The 22,970-nt window shown below is 42.3% G+C and overlaps 1 protein-coding gene, 2 non-coding genes and 10 pseudogenes across 3 annotated transcripts; 4 read left to right on the forward strand and 9 right to left on the reverse strand.

Annotated features, from left to right (window-relative positions):
- The first annotated feature begins 1,182 nt into the window (after positions 1-1,182).
- Positions 1,183-1,740, forward strand: LOC125002456 (histone H2B 1/2-like). Its single transcript, XM_047577297.1, has one exon. It carries the CDS (start codon positions 1,262-1,264, stop codon positions 1,631-1,633), a length of 372 nt encoding a protein of 123 aa, XP_047433253.1. The 5' UTR covers positions 1,183-1,261; the 3' UTR covers positions 1,634-1,740.
- Positions 1,741-2,228: 488 nt separating this feature from the next.
- LOC125002200 lies at positions 2,229-2,839 on the reverse strand (annotated as a pseudogene).
- Positions 2,840-3,690: 851 nt separating this feature from the next.
- Positions 3,691-6,177, reverse strand: LOC125002424 (annotated as a pseudogene).
- Positions 6,178-6,565: 388 nt separating this feature from the next.
- LOC125002632 lies at positions 6,566-7,402 on the reverse strand (annotated as a pseudogene).
- A 494-nt stretch (positions 7,403-7,896) lies between these two features.
- trnad-guc lies at positions 7,897-7,968 on the forward strand. Its single transcript has one exon. It is a non-coding gene; the product is annotated as a tRNA-Asp (tRNA).
- Positions 7,969-8,348: 380 nt separating this feature from the next.
- Positions 8,349-9,359, reverse strand: LOC125002359 (annotated as a pseudogene).
- A 383-nt stretch (positions 9,360-9,742) lies between these two features.
- On the forward strand, positions 9,743-10,305 carry LOC125002327 (annotated as a pseudogene).
- Positions 10,306-11,518: 1,213 nt separating this feature from the next.
- LOC125002536 lies at positions 11,519-13,263 on the reverse strand (annotated as a pseudogene).
- Positions 13,264-14,990: 1,727 nt separating this feature from the next.
- On the reverse strand, positions 14,991-15,731 carry LOC125002232 (annotated as a pseudogene).
- Positions 15,732-17,428: 1,697 nt separating this feature from the next.
- Positions 17,429-18,421, reverse strand: LOC125003520 (annotated as a pseudogene).
- Positions 18,422-18,427: 6 nt separating this feature from the next.
- On the forward strand, positions 18,428-19,711 carry LOC125002343 (annotated as a pseudogene).
- On the reverse strand, positions 19,423-19,494 carry trnad-guc. The gene has a single exon. It is a non-coding gene; the product is annotated as a tRNA-Asp (tRNA).
- A 1,365-nt stretch (positions 19,712-21,076) lies between the features above and the next one.
- On the reverse strand, positions 21,077-22,145 carry LOC125003521 (annotated as a pseudogene).
- Between the last annotated feature and the right edge of the window lie 825 nt (positions 22,146-22,970).

Raw genomic sequence — 22,970 nt, forward strand, 5'->3', positions numbered from 1 at the left:
CAGCACTCAGTAAGTCACCCCTCATGTCTTTACAACTATGTGCCTATTAAAAGTTGGGTAACACTTTCTGTGAAGGTTGTATTTATAATGCCCGATGAATGCACTCATAATATTTTATAAGGTATAATAATAATAATAATAATAATAATAATAAACAAAAAAATGCAATTATTAAAAAAGTTAAAGAAGATTTTTCATGTCAGATTTAACATAATATTATGTGGTGATTTAATACAGTAACAATTGCTGAAGGATTGCTGCTACGTCTTTTAAAATAAGCCGTGAAGGGAAATTATTAAGTGAAATATGTGTCAGTTCATCTCTCTGTGACCTGTACAGAGTCCTTCACCCTCACACCATCCACTTCACAAGATTCGACACTAAAACTAAAACCAGAATAGGCAGAATCTATAAATCCATGAGTTATGACACTATCCTTACCTAGCACTCAGACCATCTAGTTGTTAAAGCCTCGGTTCAGTGTGACCCCAGCCATATGAGATGATTCTGGAAACTGAACATTAAATGGTAGCAAATACACCGCCACAAAGAACCAGTGAAAATAATATACATAGGCCCAAGTTCAACATATTCTTTTGGCAAAAATTTTTTAAAATTTCGGGGATAATTACAGTAGGTGGCCTGATCCACAGACAGAGAGTGGAGCTGGAGGGCAGGAGGGAGAGAGAGGGAGAAAGACAGTGTTATTGACCTGGTATTCTGCCACTGAAATTAATCACAGTTTCTTTCGGTTATGTTTGATTTGTGTTGTTGCATAAAACCATACCATATCATTGTCAACTGTAGTAAACAAAGAAGGGCGAATGTTATATTTAAATTAAAACTACAATTATTCAGACATTTTGGGTACAACATCCAGTTTACACACAAAGAAACAAACTTATTTTAAGGTTTCTTGTAGAAGATTAAATTTGATATTTCCTAACTGGAAAATTATTTATGAAAACTCATTAATACAAGTCAGATTTTTATTAACGCTTAATTAAAGGGGCATTTGTGTATAAGTTTTATTTTAATAGGTATATGAATTATATATCTTTTTTTTCATATAGTTGAGCTTCACGTGTCAAACCTGTCTGGCCAGGGCGGCAACAACCATCATACTGCGCATGCTCAGGCTCACTGTGAAACTAACCAATCGTCTGTGAGCAACAGCACAGAAATATTTGCATCAAGCGGATATAAAGTGGCTGCTCTACTCTTCACAGTTAATTTGTTTGAGAAGCACAAAATTTCAATCATGCCTGATCCAGTGAAAGCACCCAAGAAAGGCTCAAAGAAAGCCGTCTCTAAGAGCGTGTCTAAGACCGGCAAGAAGAAGAGAAAGACCAGGAAGGAGAGCTATGCCATCTACGTGTACAAGGTGTTGAAACAGGTCCACCCTGACACCGGTATCTCCTCCAAAGCCATGGGCATCATGAACTCGTTCGTCAGCGACATCTTTGAGCGGATCGCCGGTGAGTCCTCTCGCCTTGCTCACTACAACAAGCGCTCCACCATCACCTCCAGGGAGATCCAGACCGCCGTCCGCCTTCTGCTGCCCGGTGAGCTGGCCAAGCACGCCGTGTCTGAGGGCACCAAGGCCGTCACCAAGTACACCAGCTCCAAGTAAACTAGCAGCTGTTTACTGGAAACACAAAACGGTCCTTTTCAGGGCCACGCACCTACACCAAAGAGCAGTGCTCCTTAAATACAAACTTTGTCAACTTGTATTGTATGAAAATATATGTAAATAAAAGTCGACGCTAAGTTGACATGTTTACTACGGAGAAGCAATTACTCCACATTTTGTACGCTGTGACCATGATGTGTTCGCTGTGACACGATGTCTGTGGCAACAGGAGGGAACTGTACCCAACTCAACAGCACTACCTGTAGGCAGTGCTATTATATGCAATGTGCAACTGAAATTCGTCTAAATATATGTATATAAGAAAATATATATATATATTTTTTGCTTATAAGAAAATGTATATATTTTCTTATAAGCAAATCCTAGTGATAGTGGTGAACTTCAGTTGGAAGTAAGAATGGAAATAAGACCCGTAATATCATACATACATATTATTCTGGCCTATTTGTAAACACCTTTTTATATTATGGGTAGCTACTTTCATAAAATGATTAAGCCTGAGGAATGATTTCTCTTAAGATTGTTGTGGGTGGCTCTGAAAAGAGCCTTTGAGGAGTCGTGATGTTTCAGGTGCTCACTTCTTCTTGGGTGCTGCCTTCTTGACTTTAGGCTTGGCAAACCTTCTTAGCGGGGCTTTCTTGGCTGCAGGGGCCTTCTTGACCACCTTCTTGGGGCTCTTGGCAGCCTTCTTAGGATTCTTTGTAGCCTTCTTGGGGCTCTTGGCTGCTTTCTTTACCGCTGCTGGTTTCTTGACTTTCTTTGGAGATTTCTTAGCAGCTGCTGCGGGCTTCTTGACTTTCTTGGGAGACTTCTTAGCAGCTGCTGCGGGCTTCTTAGCTTTAGTGGCAACTTTCTTGACGGGTTTCTTGACCTTGCTTTCAGCCTTCTTGTTGATCTTGAAGGGATCCGGAGGCCCCCCGGTTCCCTTGATCTGAACCAGAGTCCCCTTGGTCACCAGGCTCTTGATGGCGGTCTTGACGCGGGCCTTGTTCTTGTCCCGTCGTAGCCGCCGGCAGCCAGAGCCTTCTTGAGGGCGGCTGCAGAGACGCCGCTCCGCTCCTTGGAAGCGGCCACAGATTTAACGATCAGCTCGCTGACGGTGGGGCCGGCTTTCTTCGGTTTGGACACCTTCTTCTTGACGGCTTTAGCCGGAGCGGGAGCCGGAGCTGGAGCTACTTCTGCCATTTTCCTTCCTGTCGTTTGTCGCTAGTCAACCAGAGTCAGACTGCAGTGATGAAAAACTCGGAGCAGGAGGCGCATTTAAAAACACACCATGAGAACCGTAGAGACTCAGCCCAGCCCGGCCTCCTGTTACAGGCGAATGTCGCTGCTTGTGTTTTCTCTGGACACATTCAAGGAAAATAAACGTTTGTTGGGAGCAGAGAAACAGGCTGAAACTGAATGGGCACACAGTTGACTGGTGTCTCTTCGTGTCCAGCTCATACTGAGCTATGGTGGTGTTTTTATTTTGTTCGCGGAGCCTCGAAACCGCACCGACTCATCGCGGCGATTGGCGCTGCTCGTCGGGTTTTCCCACTCTTCTTTCTCTTAAAAATATTTCATATTCATCGGAGCTCCGTCCAAACGCATTTTCCAGCTGCGAGACATGTTTGTTCAGAGATTCATAGTTAAAACAACCGCGTGTTTGTCATCAATTTAGAATAAAATTAAGCTTTTGTGTCGGCATCAAACACAATGATGGTGGCGGAGGCTGACGGAGCAGACTGACTTCGATTAGAGCGGCTCTCTGTCAACGTTTCTTCTCATCAGGACTTTTATTCTTGTTTGTTGTTGAAATGTGTTTCTGTATCTTCACATTCTGCTGTGAATTCAAAATAAAAATCAATCGTATCTCATAAATCTCTAAGGCAATGCCTCGATAGAAACCTTCTGTACAACAAACTCCCCAGAATTATCCACAAAAACGATTCCTTTGTACCACAGATTGACATTTTCTGTCAATCTGTGAGCAGGGACGTTATGTCTGATTATAAATCCACAATAATCCATGCATTGCCACCTAATGTGTTAGATTATTTATTTATTTATTTATTTTTTACCAGCTTCACCTCTTGTGAAAATTACAAAATAAAACTGACTGATATCACTTATTCAGTCAAAGAAAGGCCCAAATTTTAAAATTCTGATAACATGACAACCACAATTTAAATATGAACACATTGACAACTCTTCATTATCAACAATAACAACCAGAAGATAGATCCACTGATGAGGAAGAAGTCACGGCTGAAGTTGTGGTCACCATCCAGTCCAGGCAAGAGGTAATATGCGTAATTCCCTCAACCAGCTGAAACTGGTAAAGACATAGGACACAACATTAGGTGATAATCTGTGTTTTTTTTTTTTGTTTTTTTAAGTTATGGGCCCTAATGAATTAAAGGTAGACGGATGTCGGATAATCTCTGTAGCCTCAGAGAAGTAATTTATAATAATAAAAATGAATTTTATATAGTTTAGTCCAAAGTAAAGCCTTCAGTTATGTGTCCCATCAGTATTCATGGACTGTAATGAAGGTTTATGGCTTTCCTGTAGACTTCATTAAAATTATTCAATTATAGATCAAATCTTCTATACAAGTCAAAGTGAATGGAGTCTTAACGGAACCTTTTCAGATCTGTTGTGGTGTGAACCCTTTAATCAAAAATAATTAACGGAGACCCTTGTATTAAAGGTTGAATATTAGACACTCACAGAGCAGCTGCCCTGGCCTATGCCCATGACGTTACCGTCATAATCAGAAACCAGAGATGGAGGTTTTAAAACATCACTTATGTCACTACGAACAGGCATCAGGAACTAAACTGAAACAGAACAAAACAGAATAAGAGTTGGTAACCAAAAACCGTTAACAAAAAATTACTGTACTTCAGTAGTTTAGAAGATGTTTCACCACTTGCCCAAGTAGCTAATATCTATACATAGATATAGAGAAGTGCTTGAAGAAGTACTGTTTATATATGTAGGCCTATTGGTGTATTTGATGTCAAATGACTTATGATTGATTAAAGGCGTGAAGAGGGGGGCCTGTGCATTAAGGCATTTGTGGATGAGCAGCAGAATTTGTAATTGATCCAGACTGGGACTTGGAATCAGTGCAGTGAGTAAAGTATGGTTGTGTGAGTAATGTGCTTCGTAACCTCACTTGACTACTCTAAATTCAAATGGCCCATCAACATCAAATCATGTATATGGTAGGGCTTGGCGCATCAATCTAAATATCGATAGTTTCGATACTATGGCCAGTGTATGTATCGGATCGATACCAGTGTGCGGGGATCGATACTTACTTTCTCCTCACATAATTCATGCGAGTGCAGCTTCTCTCCAAGTCTGTGTGGGGCAGGAGCTTCTCCATCTCCACCTGTAGTAAGAGGTGGATATGGACAGAGTTTGTTACTCATATCCTAGCATCACAGCAGTGTCGCACAGCTGATACTGATGCCTTTATTGAAATTCGTCGGTATTCGGAAGAGTAGACAACTACATGGGATGCAGACACTTCTGTGGTGGAAATTAATGATCATTTCCATATTTATTACGTTACTATTTCTGCACATTTTTTTTTTCCTCTTTACAATTGTGTATAGTGAAAGATTTAATTTTTATACTGTTAAATTGTAACATATTGTAATAACGTAATATAAGTGTATTTGCCTAAATATTTGTCCTGCATCATAATCCTCTAACCAAAGGCAAAATTACTAAATTATTCAATAATCATGACATTTCAAGAAGTATCGGCGATACTAGCCCGATATCGGATAGGTACCAAAATTCAACACTCAGTTTCCTGAAATTTATCGATCGTGGGACAAAAAGATTTTTCCTAGGCTAAGGCTAGAGGAATTCGCATCAGCGATACTAACCATGTATCAACTTGAATTAATCCCAAAAATTTCACATGAGATCCAGGAGTCTACCAAAATGAAGCAATTAAATACACGCTAAAATGCCTTCATGCAAGTTAAAGAAATGTAGCTCTAAGTTGTAAGTGTGTGGTCCTGAAAAGGACCGTTTTGTGTTTCCAGTAAACAGCTGCTAGTTTACTTGGAGCTGGTGTACTTGGTGACGGCCTTGGTGCCCTCAGACACGGCGTGCTTGGCCAGCTCACCGGGCAGCAGAAGGCGGACGGCGGTCTGGATCTCCCTGGAGGTGAGGGTGGAGCGCTTGTTGTAGTGAGCAAGGCAGAGGACTCACCGCGATCCGCTCAAAGATGTCGCTGACGAACGAGTTTCAGATGCCCATGGCTTTGGAGGAGAATACCGGTGTCAGGGTGGCCCTGCTTCAACACCTTGTACACGTAGATGGCGTAGCTCTCCTTCCTGGTCTTTCTCTTCTTCTTGCCGGTCTTAGACACGCTCTTAGAAACGGCTTTCTTTGAGCCCTTCTTGGGCGCTTTCACTGGATCAGGCATGATTGAGTGTTTGTGCTTCTCAAACGAATAAACTGTGAATAGTAGAGCAGCCACTTTATATCCGCTTGATGCAAATATTTCTGTGCTGTTGCTCACAGACGATTGGTTAGTTTCACAGTGAGCCTGAGCATGCGCAGTATGATGGTTGTTGCCGCCCTGGCCAGACAGGTTTGAAGAGTGGAGCTCATCCACAGTAAAAATGTAATTCATATACTCATTAAAATAATGCCCCAGTTATGTAGTCATTCATTAAAATCTGACAAGAATTAACCGATTTTCCTTTATTCATTTCCAGAAAACAGTTCGTTTTATCTTCATAATAAACCTTAAATGAGGTTTTTCTTTGTCTGCAAACTAAGTTTTTCCAAAAGATGTTTTTATTTTCACTCCTTTCCCACTTCACTGTGGACCTATTGTGTCATTTAAAATGTTTTTGAATCAGTATCAGACAGAAACACTATCTTTGACAAATTTAATGATAATTTCAAGTTTCATTTAATAGCTCGTAGTTGTAGATGTTGTATCCATAATTAAAGAATAGACCAGCAGATCTTTGGAAAACATTAATCCAGTTAACATCAGTACATACAAAAGTCAGTCCTCCATATCCAGCTACAGTATTACATTTCTCTGATTGTAGTCATTCACTAAAATTTATGTGACAAAGCTTTCAGTGATGCATCGACGCGGCTCTAACTGAGACCGAGCTGCGATGGGAACTTTCTTTTTACGCTTTTGTTGGTCACATCTGTCAGTGTGGGAATAACAGAACTGTTTAAATGAGTATGTCAAATGGCCTTTACTGTGATAGTTGGATCACTTCTCCTGATCTCATGTTAGACAGCATCATTAATTAATACATGTTGTGTAATTATCCCCCGAGACTTCTGCAGTAAATACAAGGAATTTATGTCTTTATCTTGAAGAGATGTGTGGCCCTTAAAAGGACCTTTGTGTTGTTTGACGGATGAAGGAGTTGGAAGTTTAACCTCCGAAGCCGTAGAGAGTACGTCCCTGCCTCTTGAGAGCATAGACCACATCCATGGCGGTCACGGTCTTCCTCTTGGCGTGCTCGGTGTAGGTGACGGCATCACGGATGACGTTCTCCAGGAAAACCTTCAACACGCCGCGGGTCTCCTCGTAGATCAGACCGGAGATACGCTTGACTCCCCCAAACGGCGAGCCAACGGCGATAGGGGGCTTAGTGATTCCCTGGATGTTATCACGGAAACTTTGCGGGTGACGCTTGGCCCCCTTTTACCGAGACCTTTGCCCCCTTTTCCTCTTCCGCTCATTTTTACTGTTCAGATGTTTTCTGTCCAATAATGTCTCTGCTACGCTCACAGTCGGTTTTACAGTCTAACTGAGGACGTGAAAGAAGACATGAGGAGGCGGGACTAAACGTATTCAGGAACCATGATTACGCTCTTAAAGGGACCACATCTCTAATTCAAATAAAATAATTTTTTGTTGAACACACATCATACAATAAACCATCTTCAACTGAATAATTTATCATTCATTCATTGTTTAACATATACCGAATTGTGTAGCAAAGAAAAACTGTAATAACTCTAAATTTTATTCGAGTACATAATTCCATATTTGCTCACTCGTAGTTTTGATACCTTACTGACGATCTATGATGGAAATAAGTGAGAAGATGTGTCCAGACATTTGGTCTCCGGGTACTTATACTGCAACCAAATATCTAGACAAATAGATATAAAATATCTTTGACAAAATCAAGTTAGATCACACATCGTTAACTCATTCATATGTTTGTCTCTGGAAAAGCTGTAGCACTTCCTCGTTAGTATAGTGGACAGTATCTCCGCCTGTCACGCGGAAGACCGGGGTTCGATTCCCCGACGGGGAGAAGCATTGTTTTTACCGAGCAGACGCAACATTTGACCACGACCGAGTGTTATTAACATTGGGTTTGTGATAATGGTGAAATAAATGTTCTGCTGGGAATGAAGAAGGTGGTCCGTAGGCCCAATTTTCTACACAACCCTAACCCATCAGTTGTATTTTGTATCAAAGTAAGATAAGATTAGATAAGGTAGTACTTTATTGATCCCCATTGGGGAAATTCAAATGTTACAGCAGCACAACAGTGACCAGAAAGAAAGAAAGAAAGAAATTAAATAGGACAGCATTAAACAGGCAACAGAAAAGTACCGTACAAAAGTACAGTACACAAAATGACAGCAGTTGTGGATAAAATGTCAGTATGCTGGGCAAAGTGTGCTCTGTTGTACAGTCTGATGGCAGTGGGCACAAAGGAGCGTGATACTTACACATACATTCATCATACTGCCCCAAATCTGTTTTCCATAATAAATAACGATAAATAAGTAAATATGGTGACTTTCAATGTAAAGTGTGTACAGCGGCGACAGTGTCTTATGGTGTATACAACACTGTTTTGCTTATAAATAATGAGTTACCTGTTGTTTAAAGTATATTTCAAACGTTTGCCATAGGATCTACATCTGCTGCAAGCACTTTGAATGAATAGTACGGCCATTTTGTATTCTATAGTTTGTATATCATGGTATACCACCACGGATCTTCATATCCAGACTATTGCATTTCAAAATACGTATAGACAGATTGAGATAAATGAACCGTTTCCAAAGGGAGTCTTTTGAATACAAAAACACGAACGCGCAGAAGCATAGAAATAGTACCATTAGAGAATGAATGTTGATATGAAGCTCTTTGTACAGCCATGAATACAGCTTCATCTGTTATGAAAGAGTAGTTTGTACAACCACAATATTTCATACATAAACAGAAGAAATGGTTTCTCTTTTCTTGACGTAGTGTGTGGCTCTTAAAAGAGCCGTTTGTTTTGCTGTAAATGACACATCGGTGTTTTACTTCTTGGCGGGCTTCTCGGTCTTCTTGGGCAGAAGAACGGCCTGGATGTTGGGCAGCACGCCGCCCTGACGAGGGTGACCCCCTCCAAGCAGCTTGTTGAGCTCCTCGCCCGTTGCGGACACCCAGCGCAGGTGACGGGGATGATACGGGTCTTCTTGTTGTCGCGGGCAGCGTTTCCAGCCAACTCCAGGATCTCAGCGGTCAGGTACTCCAGCACAGCCGCCAGGTAGACGGGGGCGCCGGCACCAACACGCTCCGAAATAGTATGCCTTTACGCAGCAGCCTGTGAACACGGCCCACAGGGAACTGGAGTCCTGCACGGGAAGAGCGAGTCCTGGCCTTAGCTCTGGCTTTTCCTCCGGTTTTTCCGCGGCCACTCATTTTGCTGAATTTGTATCCTCGAATCGAGACTAAAAAGAAAATGTGTCTCCAGCAGCAGAACCCCTCCTTTATATGTCCACCACCCTCAGCGGTGAGGGTTTTCCTGACAGACCAACCAGAAAAGCTTCCGACAGAGCAGCAGAGGGCGGCCCCCCCTCAGTTTTAGCGGACTTTTTGAACCGACATTTCTCCAATCAACAGCGCACACTGTGGCGGGGTTGCTCCTCGTAGGCGTGCTGAGCTCCGGGAAGAGCCGCTCACCAATCAGGAGCCACAGGTCCGAAGCAGCGTCACTGTTTCGAAGCCGGTCCCACATTTTTAAGAGGAGCGACTGTGCCCTGATTATTACATTTTTTCTCCTGTTCACAGAGAAAGAAGAAACAATGGCAAGAACCAAGCAGACTGCCCGTAAATCCACCGGAGGCAAAGCCCCCAGGAAGCAGCTGGCCACCAAGGCGGGCCCGTAAAAGCGCCCCGGCCACCGGCGGCGTCAAAAGCCTAAACCGTTATAGGCCCGGTACCGGGCTCTCAGAGAGATCCGTCGTTTCCCAGAAATCCACCGAGCTGCTCATCCGCAAGCTGCCCTTCCAGCGCCTGGTCCGTGAAATCGCTCAGGACTTCAAGACCGACCTGCGCTTCCAGAGCTCCGCTGTCATGGCTCTGCAGGAGGCCAGCGAGGCTTACCTGGTCGGTCTCTTCGGGGAAACACCAACCTGTGCGCCATCCACGCCAAGAGAGTCACCATCATGCCCAAAGACATTCAGCTGGCCCGCCGCATCCGTGGAGAGAGAGCTTAAACTATTTGTTACTCATCCACGAACCACAACGGCTCTTTTAAGAGCCACATCACTCTACTCAAGACACTATTCCTAATATACTTTTCTTAACATATATTGTACTGTATATGTGTATCTTCAACAGCGGATTATCCCGTAGATGATACTACTGCTACTACTACTACTACATACTATTTCAAAGAATAAAAATAAAGTTGAAGGCATTTTTTTGAGGAACCCGAATCACCTTAATTGGATGTGGTCAGAAAGATACTGTACGACGGAGCCAGTGTTCAGTAACTGCATGCAAAAAGTAAAATCTCCAATCCCCAAACAATACTTTAGACTAATAATAATAAATGCTTGTGAACAAAACCTTGTGCTGAACGCTTATTTTTGTCTATTTCTCTAATTTAACATCGCTGTCTATAATCACACCCATTCAGTGAAATGAAACAATAAGTGATAAAGCCATCATCTGTATCTATGAGATGCTGTGCTTCCCAAGGATGTGGCATAAGAAGAGTATGTACAGGGTGAATGTGGAAATAGAGCTGAAATCAAATAAAGAGTCCTACTACCGTCACAATGGCAGACTACATAGATGATATGAACTGTGTCACATTAAAGCCTTTTGCCATAGGTAAGAATTACAAATATCATCAGCCTTAGACCTGGAAAAAAATACTTTAACCTTTTCTAGTTTGAAAAAAAAAAAAAAAAGAAAAAAAAGAACACATATTGTTGACCCTGTTGTGTGTGTTTGCGTCTGTGTTTATTTTAAGCATTTGAGATCGAGAGGACAGACCACCTGTGGGGTGTGAAGAGGAAGGAAGTTGAGAGATTGGTGCACATTATTTTATCTGCTGACATGTTTCATTGTCTCTGAAGTCACAGAGGAGAGGAGCAGCGATGAGTTTTAACGCAGCAACGAGTGGATTTGTCGTCGTCCTTCTTTCTCTGTCAGGTACTGTATCTCTACATTCACTGCAATGTCCTATTAATTTTTAGTATATTAGGAGTGTGATGTTTCTGTACTGTCTGACATTTTCTCTACATTCACTTTTCACTGTGTAGTAACCTAATGACACAGAAAACAGAAAGTGATATATGATTTAAAAAAAAAAAAAAACATTGTTGTGACAACCTCGACCCTGTCATTACGATCCACTTTTACTTTTACTCTCATGTAATGTTCTCTATAGTCAATACGTTTACATGCAGAGCTTAATCAAGCTATGCTCAAAATTCGACTTTCTGACTACAGTCTTTGTCCCAGTTTACATGCAGCGCAAGTAGATAGAATAACTGTTCTTCTCCTCCACACTAGATGGCGATACGTGTCTTTTCAACGGGATAATACCACGTTAATACAGCCCGATTTCCGGTTGACCTATTACGCGATATAACAAACAAGAGTTGTTCATGCGGCGGACCATTTTGACCATTTCAAACAACAATCATAGGGATAACAGTACACTTTTAAATCTCGTATGTAATGTTCGCGCTATTTCTGGTGCAGGTAAGATGCGCACGATCCCTCAGACAGTTCATCTAGCGGCTCCGTTTTTCGTCTTCTTCTACGACCGGCTTTCTTGGATGTTCTTGTTCCGGGGTCACATGTGCACATGCATTATCCGATCAATACTGCGATTAAGCTGCATACATGGCGCAGAAAACCGAATTCCAATTCACATTGATGATATGATGTGATGAATGATATTCTGTGGACTGCAAATTCTTCACAATTGGGCTTGGCTGACATTCTGCTAGAGTTATTAAAAACAATGTTAATTAGGTGATCTACTGCGGGAAAATGGTGTTTTTGGATTTTTCCGGTTGCCTGTTATCAACTTTGAAAACTGACTAATTTGTTCTTCTTCCATCTTCTTTCTGCTACATGACTTTGGAAACTGGATACAATTCATGTAAAATTCAAGTACATTTAAAAATTCTAAAGTTCAAGAGTGTGATTGTTGATCTACATATAGTTGATGTGAAGAAGAGCGTTGCTTGGGTGGCCTGTAAACACAAGATGCGGTAAGAGGATTGGGTAAGATGAGACAAATTAAGATAAATTTATATGAGAGGAGATTATGAGCCCAGACCACGCCACGACATCATATTGATGAAATTTTCAAGGCGAAATTTAGTTAAATATACATAACCTCACGTGTGACCAAAAAAAGAAAAAGCCAGTGTAAACATAGATAACTACAGTGCATGAAAGAGGCGAAATGGATGGATTTTTAGTAGGCTACCTCAAGTGAAAGAGGACTCTCACAAAATATTATGGGTACATGATAAAGTAGCAGTGGCTGCACCAAGTTTAAATAATTAACTACAGTTTGGTAAACAATCAACTTGTGCTGGTGTGGTAATCGTTTGTAAGTTTATCTCTGCTATAATTGCAGGTAACCACCAGATGTCACTGGGAGGGCGAGCATTTTAAGCGTGTAATCTTTTCAGTACAATCGGGGAGAAGCGCCAAATTTTATTAGAGATTCGAGCATCGCTACTAATTTGTTAACAATTATTCAGTCTACCGGGATGAATCCAGTGCACTCGAGACAAGACAATTTGCCTATCAGCAGCGATATGCTTTGTAATATGAGTGAATAAAATAATGGACAAGTCAAACGCAGGGGACAAATCACACCCAAGGATCAATATCAACCTCTTTTACATCTTAAAAATCACGATTCTGCTCGCCTTCAGTACAATAAATTATTCAGGATTTAAGCTCTTTACTTAGAGATGCGTGGCCCTTAAAAGGACCTTTGTGTTGTTTGACGGATGAAGGAGTTGGAAGTTTAACCTCCGAAGCCATAGAGAGTGCGTCCCTGCCTCTTGAGCGCATAGACCACATCCATGGCGGTGACGGTCTTCCTCTTGGCGTGCTCGGTGTAGGTGACGGCATCACGGATGACGTTCTCCAGGAAAACCTTCAACACGCCGCGGGTCTCCTCGTAGATCAGACCGGGAGATACGCTTGACTCCGCCACGGCGAGCCAGACGGCGGATAGCGGGCTTCGGGGATTCCCTGGATGTTATCACGGAGAACTTTGCGGTGACGCTTTGGCGCCTCCTTTACCGAGACCTTTGCCCCCTTTTCCTCTTCCGCTCATTTTTACTGTTCAGATGTTTTCTGTCCAATAATGTCTCTGCTGGACTCACACTTGGTTTTACAGTCTAACTGAGGACGTGAAAGAAGACAAGAGGCGGGACTAAAGTTCTTCAGGAACCACGACAACGCTCTTAAAGGGTCCACGAGAATTAATCAAAATGGTTAAACTACTAAATTGAAAATACTGTACATTAACCATCTAAAAATCAAGAATTTATGGAAGCTTTCTTTAAATTTCAGATTTACAATGCTGAACTATTTTCTTCTTCCTTTCCCTCAAACTAACCATTAATGTTTTCTCTTCACATATGCGTGTGTATGTGACCTACGTTACTTTCAAGAACACACTAGACTCAATATCAGTTAACTGGGGACTGTAAATTCAACTGCGTTCTAAAGAAGGGTTAACCCTTGGATGTATGACATAAATGATCCCAGTTACAATCAATGCATTTTATGCTTAAACTTAGGACATTTCTTTCATTTTGATAAAAGATTATTTTTCTTATAAAAATATATATTGTATTTTCCGTCTATGTTCATTGATTGATCAGCTCTACATGATCTGAAATAATGTTGCAAATGCAAATGCAAAAAATAAATATATAAATAAATAAATAAATAAAATAAACTACCTTGCTGCCTTGGAGAATTATGTCCTTACCGATGTCAAAATCAAACCTATTCCCTTGGCTAGTGGATAAGATGTCTGTAGTACCCTTCCACTGTGACGAAAGAATATTTGGTTTAAAAAGCATCCTATATAAAACACTATTTTGTCCAAGGAGGGAACTGCCCTGGCATATCCAAGGCATTAGTGTCCCAATGGCACCACCTACAGATGAAAATATGTTGAATACTAATAAATTAATACTTCAACTTCAGAGCTTCATAAAGTTTTTGTTTGTTTGTTTTTTTCTGTTTCATTGTACCTTTCATCATTATAATGTTCTTCTTCAGCTTGTATTTAATGATGAGACATGATGGTGTGATGGAAAGACTTTGAGTTGTGATATTTTGTATGTAGGGAACATACATTTTTCTTAACGTTAAAGTTTATTCTTTATGATCTATTGGCCGTCACCAAGACCACCATCTCCACTAATGTTTACTGGAAAACAAAAAGGTCTTTTCAGGGACTCAAATTTTTGTTTTGCGGAAATATCATTACACATCAGTTCAATAAAAGTGTTTCTTCCCTACACAATGACTACCATATGATCAGTTACATATATTTTTTTCTTTCATTAATTTTTACCTTATTCAAAAACATGATATTGGATGTTGATCAAATGTAAGTTGGTCTTTATACATCATAAACCAATTTGTACTGAAAATATAGAAATTAGCTATTTGTGGTACAAAACAAGATGTAACACAAACACAAATTTGTTGCAATTAGAAGGCAACTTGAATGTGAATGTGTGTTGAAATAAATTATTCTTCACGTCTGAACCTGAACTACCTAAGAGTCCTCGCTCCAGAACGGATTTTGTTCTTTCATGTTCTACTCTACTCCCTTTTACCGGATGAAAAGTCTTGACAAAGGTCTTGCACTAAGGAGAAAATGTTGATAATTAAAACATATTTGCTGATGTCCTGTCAAAAACTATTTACAATTAGTGTACTATACTTTTCTGTCAGTTGATTTGAAAAATGCATTCAGTTATATGGAAATATAAGACCCGTAATTTCATACATACAGAAGACATTGTTGTTATTATTCTCTTCTATTTGTAAACAACTTCTATTATATTGATAACTTCTTTCATAAAATGATTATTAAGACTGAGGAATGATTTCTCTAAAGATTGTTGTGGGTGGCTCTGAAAAGAGCCTTTGAGGAGTTGTGATGTTTCAGGAGCTCACTTCTTCTTGGGTGCTGCCTTCTTGACTTTAGGCTTGGCTACCTTCTTAGCAGGGGCTTTCTTGGCTGCAGGGGCCTTCTTGACCACCTTCTTGGGGCTCTTGGCAGCCTTCTTGGGACCTTTGTGGCCTTCTTGGGGCTCTTGCTGCTTTCTTTACCGCTGCTGTTTCTTGACTTTCTTGGGAGATTTCTTAGCAGCTGTTTCGGGCTTCTTGACTTTCTTAGGAGACTTTTTAGCGGCCGCTGCGGGCTTCTTGCTTTAGTGGCAACTTTCTTGACGGTTTCTTGACCTTGGCCTTTCAACCTTCTTGTTGATCTTGAAGGATCCGGAGGCCCCGGTTCCCTTGATCTGAACCAAAGTCCCCCTTGGTCACCAGGCTCTTGATGGCGGTCTTGACGCGGGCCTTGTTCTTGTCCACGCCCGAGCCGCCGGCAGCCAGAGCCTTCTTGAGGGCGGCTGCAGAGACCCGCTCCGCTCCTTGGAAGCGGCCACAGATTTAACGATCAGCTCGCTGACGGTGGGACCGGCTTTCTTCGGTTGGACGCCTTTTTCTTGCGGCTTTGGCCGGGAGCGGAGCCGGAGCTGGAGCTACTTCTGCCATTTTCCTTCCTGTCGTTTGCCCGCAAAGAAAAACCAGAGTCAGCCCTGCAGTGATGAAAAAACTCGAGCAGGAGGCGGCACTTAAACACAGCATGAAAAACCGTAGAGACTCAGCCCAGCCCGGCTCTCCTGTGTACAGGCTGAATGTCGCTGCTTGTGTTTTCTCTGGACACATTCAAGGAAAATAAACGTTTGTTGGAGCAGAGAAACAGGCTGAAACTGAATGGGCACACAGTTGACTGGTGTCTCTTCGTGTCCAGCTCATACTGAGCTCTGGTGGTGTTTTTATTTTGTTCGCGGAGCCTCCAAACCGCACCGACTCACCGCGGCGCTTGGCGCTGCTCGTTGGGGTTTCCCACTCTTTTTTCTCTTAAAAATATTTCATATTCATCAGAGCTCCGTCCAAATACATTTTCCAGCTGCGAGACATGTTTGTTCAGAGATTCATAGTTAAAACAACCGTGTGTTCGTCATCAATTTAGAATAAAATGAAGCTTTTGTGTCGGCATCAAACACAATAATGGGGGTGGAGGCTGACGGAGCAGACAGACTTCGATCAGAGTGGCTCTCTGTCAACGTTTCTTCTCATCAGGACTTTTAATCTCGTTTGTTGTTGAAATGTGTTTCTGTATCTTCACATTCTGCTGTGAATTCAGTATAAAAAAAGAAAAACAAGTATATCTCATAAATCCTCATAAAGAACAGGTGAGCTTATTTGTCTCTTCGAGTGGGAAACTAATCCTCTTTACACAAAGACAATGCCTCCTACAAAGTTTAAATTTTCTGAGCAACAAAGCCCACAGATTCACAAATAAAGATGAATCCGCAGGCCAAAATTAATTTCATTGACAGCACAAACGAGGTTCCTTTGTTTCTCTTTGCTCCATCCAGTGTCTCTTAGAAGTAACTGTGCCATCAACTCATTTGTGGAGGTAACAGGGTAAAATAAATAAATAGATAAATAAATCTATACACACCGTACAAAACAAGTTTGTTTATGTGTATGCATGTATGGTATATTGTAAGTTATATGTATAAGTATATGTATAATCTATGTATTATTGTATAACTTTAATAGTACAGTGTGCTCATTAAGCTATTGTTATACCAATAAAAAAAGAGTACAGGTACATAAAAACTGTTGGTGAAAAGCATTACCATTGCAATAAATACTGATCTAACATCTTGTATATATTTAATGTAGTTTATTTGATGTTTAGTTTATTTGGTGCAATATTACAATATTATATCGTTACTTTAACCAAAATGCCACTTTAATCACATTGTCACTTTCAATTTTATGCACGCCTCACTTTATTTATTTGCCATACTTTATCTGCTATTTTTTGCCCACCCACTTTGGTGATTTTATTCTCTTGATCACATTTTAATCTAACGCTCTTCGCCCTTTTAATTGCTCTTCGGGGATAAATAAAGCTTTTTCTGATTATGATTGTGAAAGAGCCGAAGGATCCTATGACCTAAAGTTCTTCACTTTAGTGCCCAAGTACCACCAGAAGGTGTGTCCAAACTAGAAACGCAAGAAATACCTCCCTCAAGCAACAATAATCCTACAGATCATTCTTGTTAACAATGCCGTGCAAATGTTGAATAAATATTTCGTAGAGAAATAGAAGTCATACTAGAGTTTAACCAAACCTTTGATTATTTGACCGAGTGATAAATGGGAAGTTTTTCTTGGCGTTCTTTTATATCGGTCATCTGTATACACTAATTCAATCCATTTTAATAAAACTATGACGTTTAAAATATAATCTAAAACTAAATAAACAAAAGCCAGTACGGTCACGCATTCGTGTAGGCTATTGATATTTTTAATGAACATTATTTGGAGGCGAGGCACATGTGTATGAATTAAACGTATACTAGTAAATTAAGAGGAATGATCTCTTGAGTAGAGTGATGTGGCTCTGAAAAGAGCCGTTGTGGTTCGTGGATGACTAAAAAGTAATTTAAGCTCTCTCTCCACGGATGCGGCGGGCCAGCTGAATGTCTTTGGGCATGATGGTGACTCTCTTGGCGTGGATGGCGCACAGGTTGGTGTCCCTCGAAGAGACCGACCAGGAAAGCCTCGCTGGCCCCCTCAAGAGCCATGACAGCGGAGCTCTGGAAGCGCAGGTCGGTCTTGAAGTCCTGAGCGATTTCACGGACCAGGCGCTGGAAGGGCAGCTTGCGGATGAGCAGCTGGGTGGATTTCTGGTAGCGACGGATCTCTCTGAAGCCACGGTACCGGCCTGTAACGGTGAGGCTTCTTGACGCCGCCGGTGGCCGGGGCGCTCTTACGGGCACCCCTTTGGTGGCCAGCTGCTTCCTGGGGCTTTGCCTCCGGTGGTTTTAAACGGGCAGTCTGTTTGGGTTTCTTGCCATTTTTTTCTTCTTTCTCTGTGAACAGGAGAAAAGTGTAATAATCAGGGCAAAAAGTCGCTCCTCTTAAACTGGGGGACCGCTTCGAAACAGTGACGCTGCTTCGGACCTGTGGCTCCTGTTTGGGTGAGCGGCTCTTCCTGGAGCTCAGCACCGCCTACAGAGGAGCAACCCCGCCACAGCGTGCGCTGTTGATTGGAGAAAAGTCGGTTCAAAAAGTCCGCTAAAACTGAGGGAGGGCCGCCCTCTGCTGCTCTGCCGGAAGCTTTTCTGCCAGTACCCGTCACCGCTGAGGGTGGTGGACATATAAAGGAGGGGTTCTGCTGCTGGAGACACATTTTCTTTGAGTCTCGATTCAAGAACAGAAATCAGCAAAATGAGTGGCCGCGGAAAAACCGGAGGAAAAGCCAGAGCTAAGGCCAAGACCCGCTCTTCCCGTGCAGGACTCCAGTTCCCTGTGGGCCGTGTTCACGGGCTGCTGCGTAAAGGCAACTATCCCGGAGCGTGTTGGTGCCGCGCCCCCCCCGCCCTACCTGGCGGCTGTGCTGGAGTACCTGACCGCTGAGATCCTGGATTTTGGCTGGAAACGCTGCCCGCGACAACAAGAAACCCGTATCATCCCCCGTCACCTGCAGCTGGCTGTCCGCAACGACGAGGAGCTCAACAAGCTGCTTGGAGGAGTCACCATCGCTCAGGGCGGCGTGCTGCCCAACATCCAGGCCGTTCTTCTGCCCAAGAAGACCGAGAAGCCCGCCAAGAAGTAAAACACCGATGTGTCATTTACAGCAAAACAAACGGCTCTTTTAAGAGCCACACACTACTTCAACAAAGAGCTCACATTTCTGTCTGTGTCAAATTGTGTCTAATAACGTGTGCTTTCGAATAAAAGTAGTTCTTATCATCTTGTGTTTCCACTGCAAACGTGCGTAATAACAGATGTATGTGTAAATATTAGACAATCTTGATCGGGAATTAGTCTACTTTTTCACTGTAGTTTCGTTAGACGTAAACGCTCATAAAAACCACAAGAAAGATCTTATAAAATGACATTAATTTAATGTAAAACAAAAGTATTTAAAAAAAAAAAAAAAACGACAACAAAGAACATCCAGGGAGCTTTGCAAAGGCCTCTTTTATTGTTACAATCATATTTATCCATCTTATCAATTACTGACTGTGGCATTATCCATATTCAGTATCAGCAGAATTAATAAAACCTAACTATATGTATTACATCATGAATAGCAGTGGCAGTGGTTTCAGGAGTGTGAAAATAACAATGTCTTGTCCAACCAATAACATGTAAACTCCCCGTCGGGGAATTGAACCCCGGTCTTCCGCGTGACAGGCGGAGATACTGTCCACTATACTAACGAGGAAGTGATGCCAATATCACCACAAGTTAAGGATGGGTGCGCAGTGATGAAATTATACACGATAATGTGTACATGCGGTACCTATTTGCTCACCCAGCCAAATAACTGAACAGTTTTCTCAATAACAGTACGCAGAGAGCTTCATGGAACGGGTGGAGCGAAAACTTGCCTTCTAAATCCAACATCAGTGTCTGATCTCACAAAAGTGCTTCTGGAAGAATGGTCAAAAATTCCCGTAAACACACTCCTAAGCCTTGTGAAAAGCCACACTGGACACTTCCCCTCACCCTGGAAGATCGCGCTTGTCACTACGATCAAACTGACTTTCCAAACAACATGACCTGGACCAAAAGCATCAACAGCCTGGAACATGCAAACAACAGACTCAACCTTAAAGCCCTCTGTGGCAAACATGGTGCATCACCCTCAACAGTGATCAAAGTCCTTCTATCATAAAACCCAAAAACCACAAAACCACAACAACAATCCAGAACAAAGCATCAAACTGGCAGAGACTGTTTTTGACCCGATTCTAAATTTTTGAACCTGAAAGGCCTCAGTGACACGAGGAAGGAAAACGGTCTGCGTTTAACAGGGACAAGGCAGCCAGAGCCACCCTGCAACCCCTCATTCAAAGGCCAGTCAGCCAATAATGACGACGGAAGCAGCAGGGTAGCATAGCAGTGGCGCTGATCATAAAAATAGAAGGATCATGAAAAAACTGAAAAGATGATCAACGAGCCCCAGAGTTTAATTAAACAATAATCCACAATTATGTCCCTGCGGACCTCTGCGGGACCACCTCCCAATTTCAATGAAGTTTTTAAATTTGTGCTGAAAAGTTTAGATCACCTTCTCATTCAGTGTAAGAGAGGGTCACGACACCATAGGGGGTTTTACCAGGCACACAACCTGGTGAATAATACACAAAAATTTAAATATTCCAACAAAAAAATAAAAGGGATTTTATTAGGGGGGTTAGTAGAGCCTTGACATGCAATTATTTAGTAGCAACATTGATTTGATGGTTTTATTTTTTGTATGCCCGATTAAAAAATAAAATCAACTCCCATTAATACCCCTTGAAAATCCACAGAAACAACTACTCAAGCTGCACTTTGCTTTTTTCACCTTCAGAAAATCTCCTGTCTTTCAAGCAACAGATAAAGATATATTTGGAAAAACCCTAAATTACACACATGAAAGCAAAAACACAGACACACACAGACACCAAAGGTCAATGCAGAGATCTTTGATGAACCCACTTGTCGCCATGACCTAACAATGTCCTATTTTTTTTTGTCATAACAAAGTATGGGAGCTGCAAATCACAGTAAGACCCCAGTTACATTAGTTCAGTGCTTTCCACACATGCAGCAGGTATTGGTAGCCTTCTTCCTTTGACCAGTGTAGTGCAAGCCTGATACGGGCTCTGTCTACCCTTCCTGGGGCCCTCAGACTACTGCCACCCTGGGGGCAATGGGCTCTCACTACAACCATGGAGACCAAACCCACCTGGAGACTAGAAGACACATTTTAACCAACGGGCCGTGAAGAGACTTCTGTCTATTTCACTTTAATCAACTCAGCAGTGTCCCCAAAAATTTAAAGGTAACCAGAGTCCAGCATAGAGAGGCTGGGTGAATGTGGCCCTGGACTCTGTGGAGGAGAGTCATGGTTTCAGAGACGCTGTAGAAAGACAGAAGACCTGCTCTCTGATCCAGGTACACTCCTATTCTGGAGGAACCAGGACCTGAGACGGGAGTTTGGACTTTGTTGTGGTAAAAACTATAACTGTTTCTGTAACGACGTAATGACCAAGATTTGTCATTTAGTCCAAATCCACATTCATCTGACCTCCCTGCTCTGCTGATATTCTTGTATGCGACTGCTACACCAACTATTTCTCCTCCTCTCCACTCCACCTCCCAGTAACAACATCCAGTCAGACTTTCTCTACTCAGGATCTGACAACAATAACCAGTGAATCTGTCTGGATGATCAGAATAAGACTGATGTTGATTCATTCTTGTCACTTTTCTGTTCTCCTCAGATAATAACAGACATTTGTTTGCTGTGTTTGGATCTAGTGTGATTTCACATGAATATTTCCAGAATTTATCTCTGGTCTTTGGCTCTGGTTGTGGCAGTAAAACATCCACTTCAGTCACTGTCACTGAGATGTTTGTCCATGTCTCTCTCAGAATGTTCCCCGTAGTTTCTCTCTGGTCTCTGGCACAGCTGCTTTCACGCCATCAAAAATTTCCTCAGAGGACGAATCTTGATGCTGGATGAGTGTGTAGACTCACTGGGTGGTGGCAGTGAGGGGGTATTTGTGTAGAAACTGGTTGTGATCCTCTGTGTTTAAGAGCTGCTTCAGCACGGGGCCTTTCCTCTCCAGCTCAGTGATCTGCTGCTCCCAGCTTCTCCTCAACATCTCTGACTTGACTCTCTTCAGTTTCCTGCTGGGATCCCGACCAGCTGCTCCACATCAGAGCTTCTTTTCTGGAGGAGACGGATCATCCCCAGTGAAGATCTCCCGACTGTCCTCCACTGTTTTTTTCAGCAGAGTGAGCCATGGCCTTCACTCCTTTTCTAAGCAGCTCCACGTCTTTGCGTCTCTCCTGGATCGTCTGCTGGATGTTTTCTAGCATCACCTCCACCTCCTTCTGCTTCTTCAGTCCTTTCTGCTGCAGCTGAGACTGTGTCGTGGCCTTTTTGTTCATCCACAGAGCAGAGATAACAATAATCTGCTGATCAGTACGACAGAACACTTCATCACCTCACATGACGAGAGCAGATGTCTCCCTGGGGTTCTTGGAGGGCTCCAACCAGCTTGTGTTTCTTTAATGGAGCTGCATCAAAGTAGGTTTGGAGGGGTTTCTCACAGTAAGAGGCCGGACAGTTTAGACAAATTTTTGAAAGGGCTTTTTTAGTTCTTTTATGCAGAAATCACAGGCCACCAATTTCAGGTCCAGCATAGCATGATCAGCTGGAGCACTTGGAGTCCAGCTTCTCCAGCTGCTTTCCACAACTCTGCTAACATGGTGTTTTTCCCCAGGACAGCCTCGTATGAAAGTCTTTCCTGCACTTGAGGGCAGCTGTAGATCCCTTTTGGTCCCCTTTTCATCCCAGTGGCTTTTAAACAGTTTCATGCAGTAGCTGTGACCACAGGAAGTAGTCACAGGATCCTTCAGTGGATCCAGACAGATGGAACAAGAGAAGATTTCTCTGTCCAGCTGAACTCCTTTCCTGCTTTCCCTTTCACCTCTCAGTGTCAACGACTGTGTGAAATTTTCTTTTGCTAGAAGTGAAACTAGTCTGAGCTCTGATCTGAAACAACATGGATTTGTACAGTGAATGGAGGCCCCGTCAGCTCTCACACTTCACCACAATGCGCTTACAACCCATCTTCAAGTAGAGATCTAAAGGGAAAGGGGAACAGGAGACCCTAGGAAAATATGAGTGGCTGCTCCAGG

The sequence above is a fragment of the Mugil cephalus genome, chromosome 2 (assembly GCF_022458985.1).
Source record: "Mugil cephalus isolate CIBA_MC_2020 chromosome 2, CIBA_Mcephalus_1.1, whole genome shotgun sequence".
NCBI lineage: Eukaryota > Metazoa > Chordata > Actinopteri > Mugiliformes > Mugilidae > Mugil > Mugil cephalus.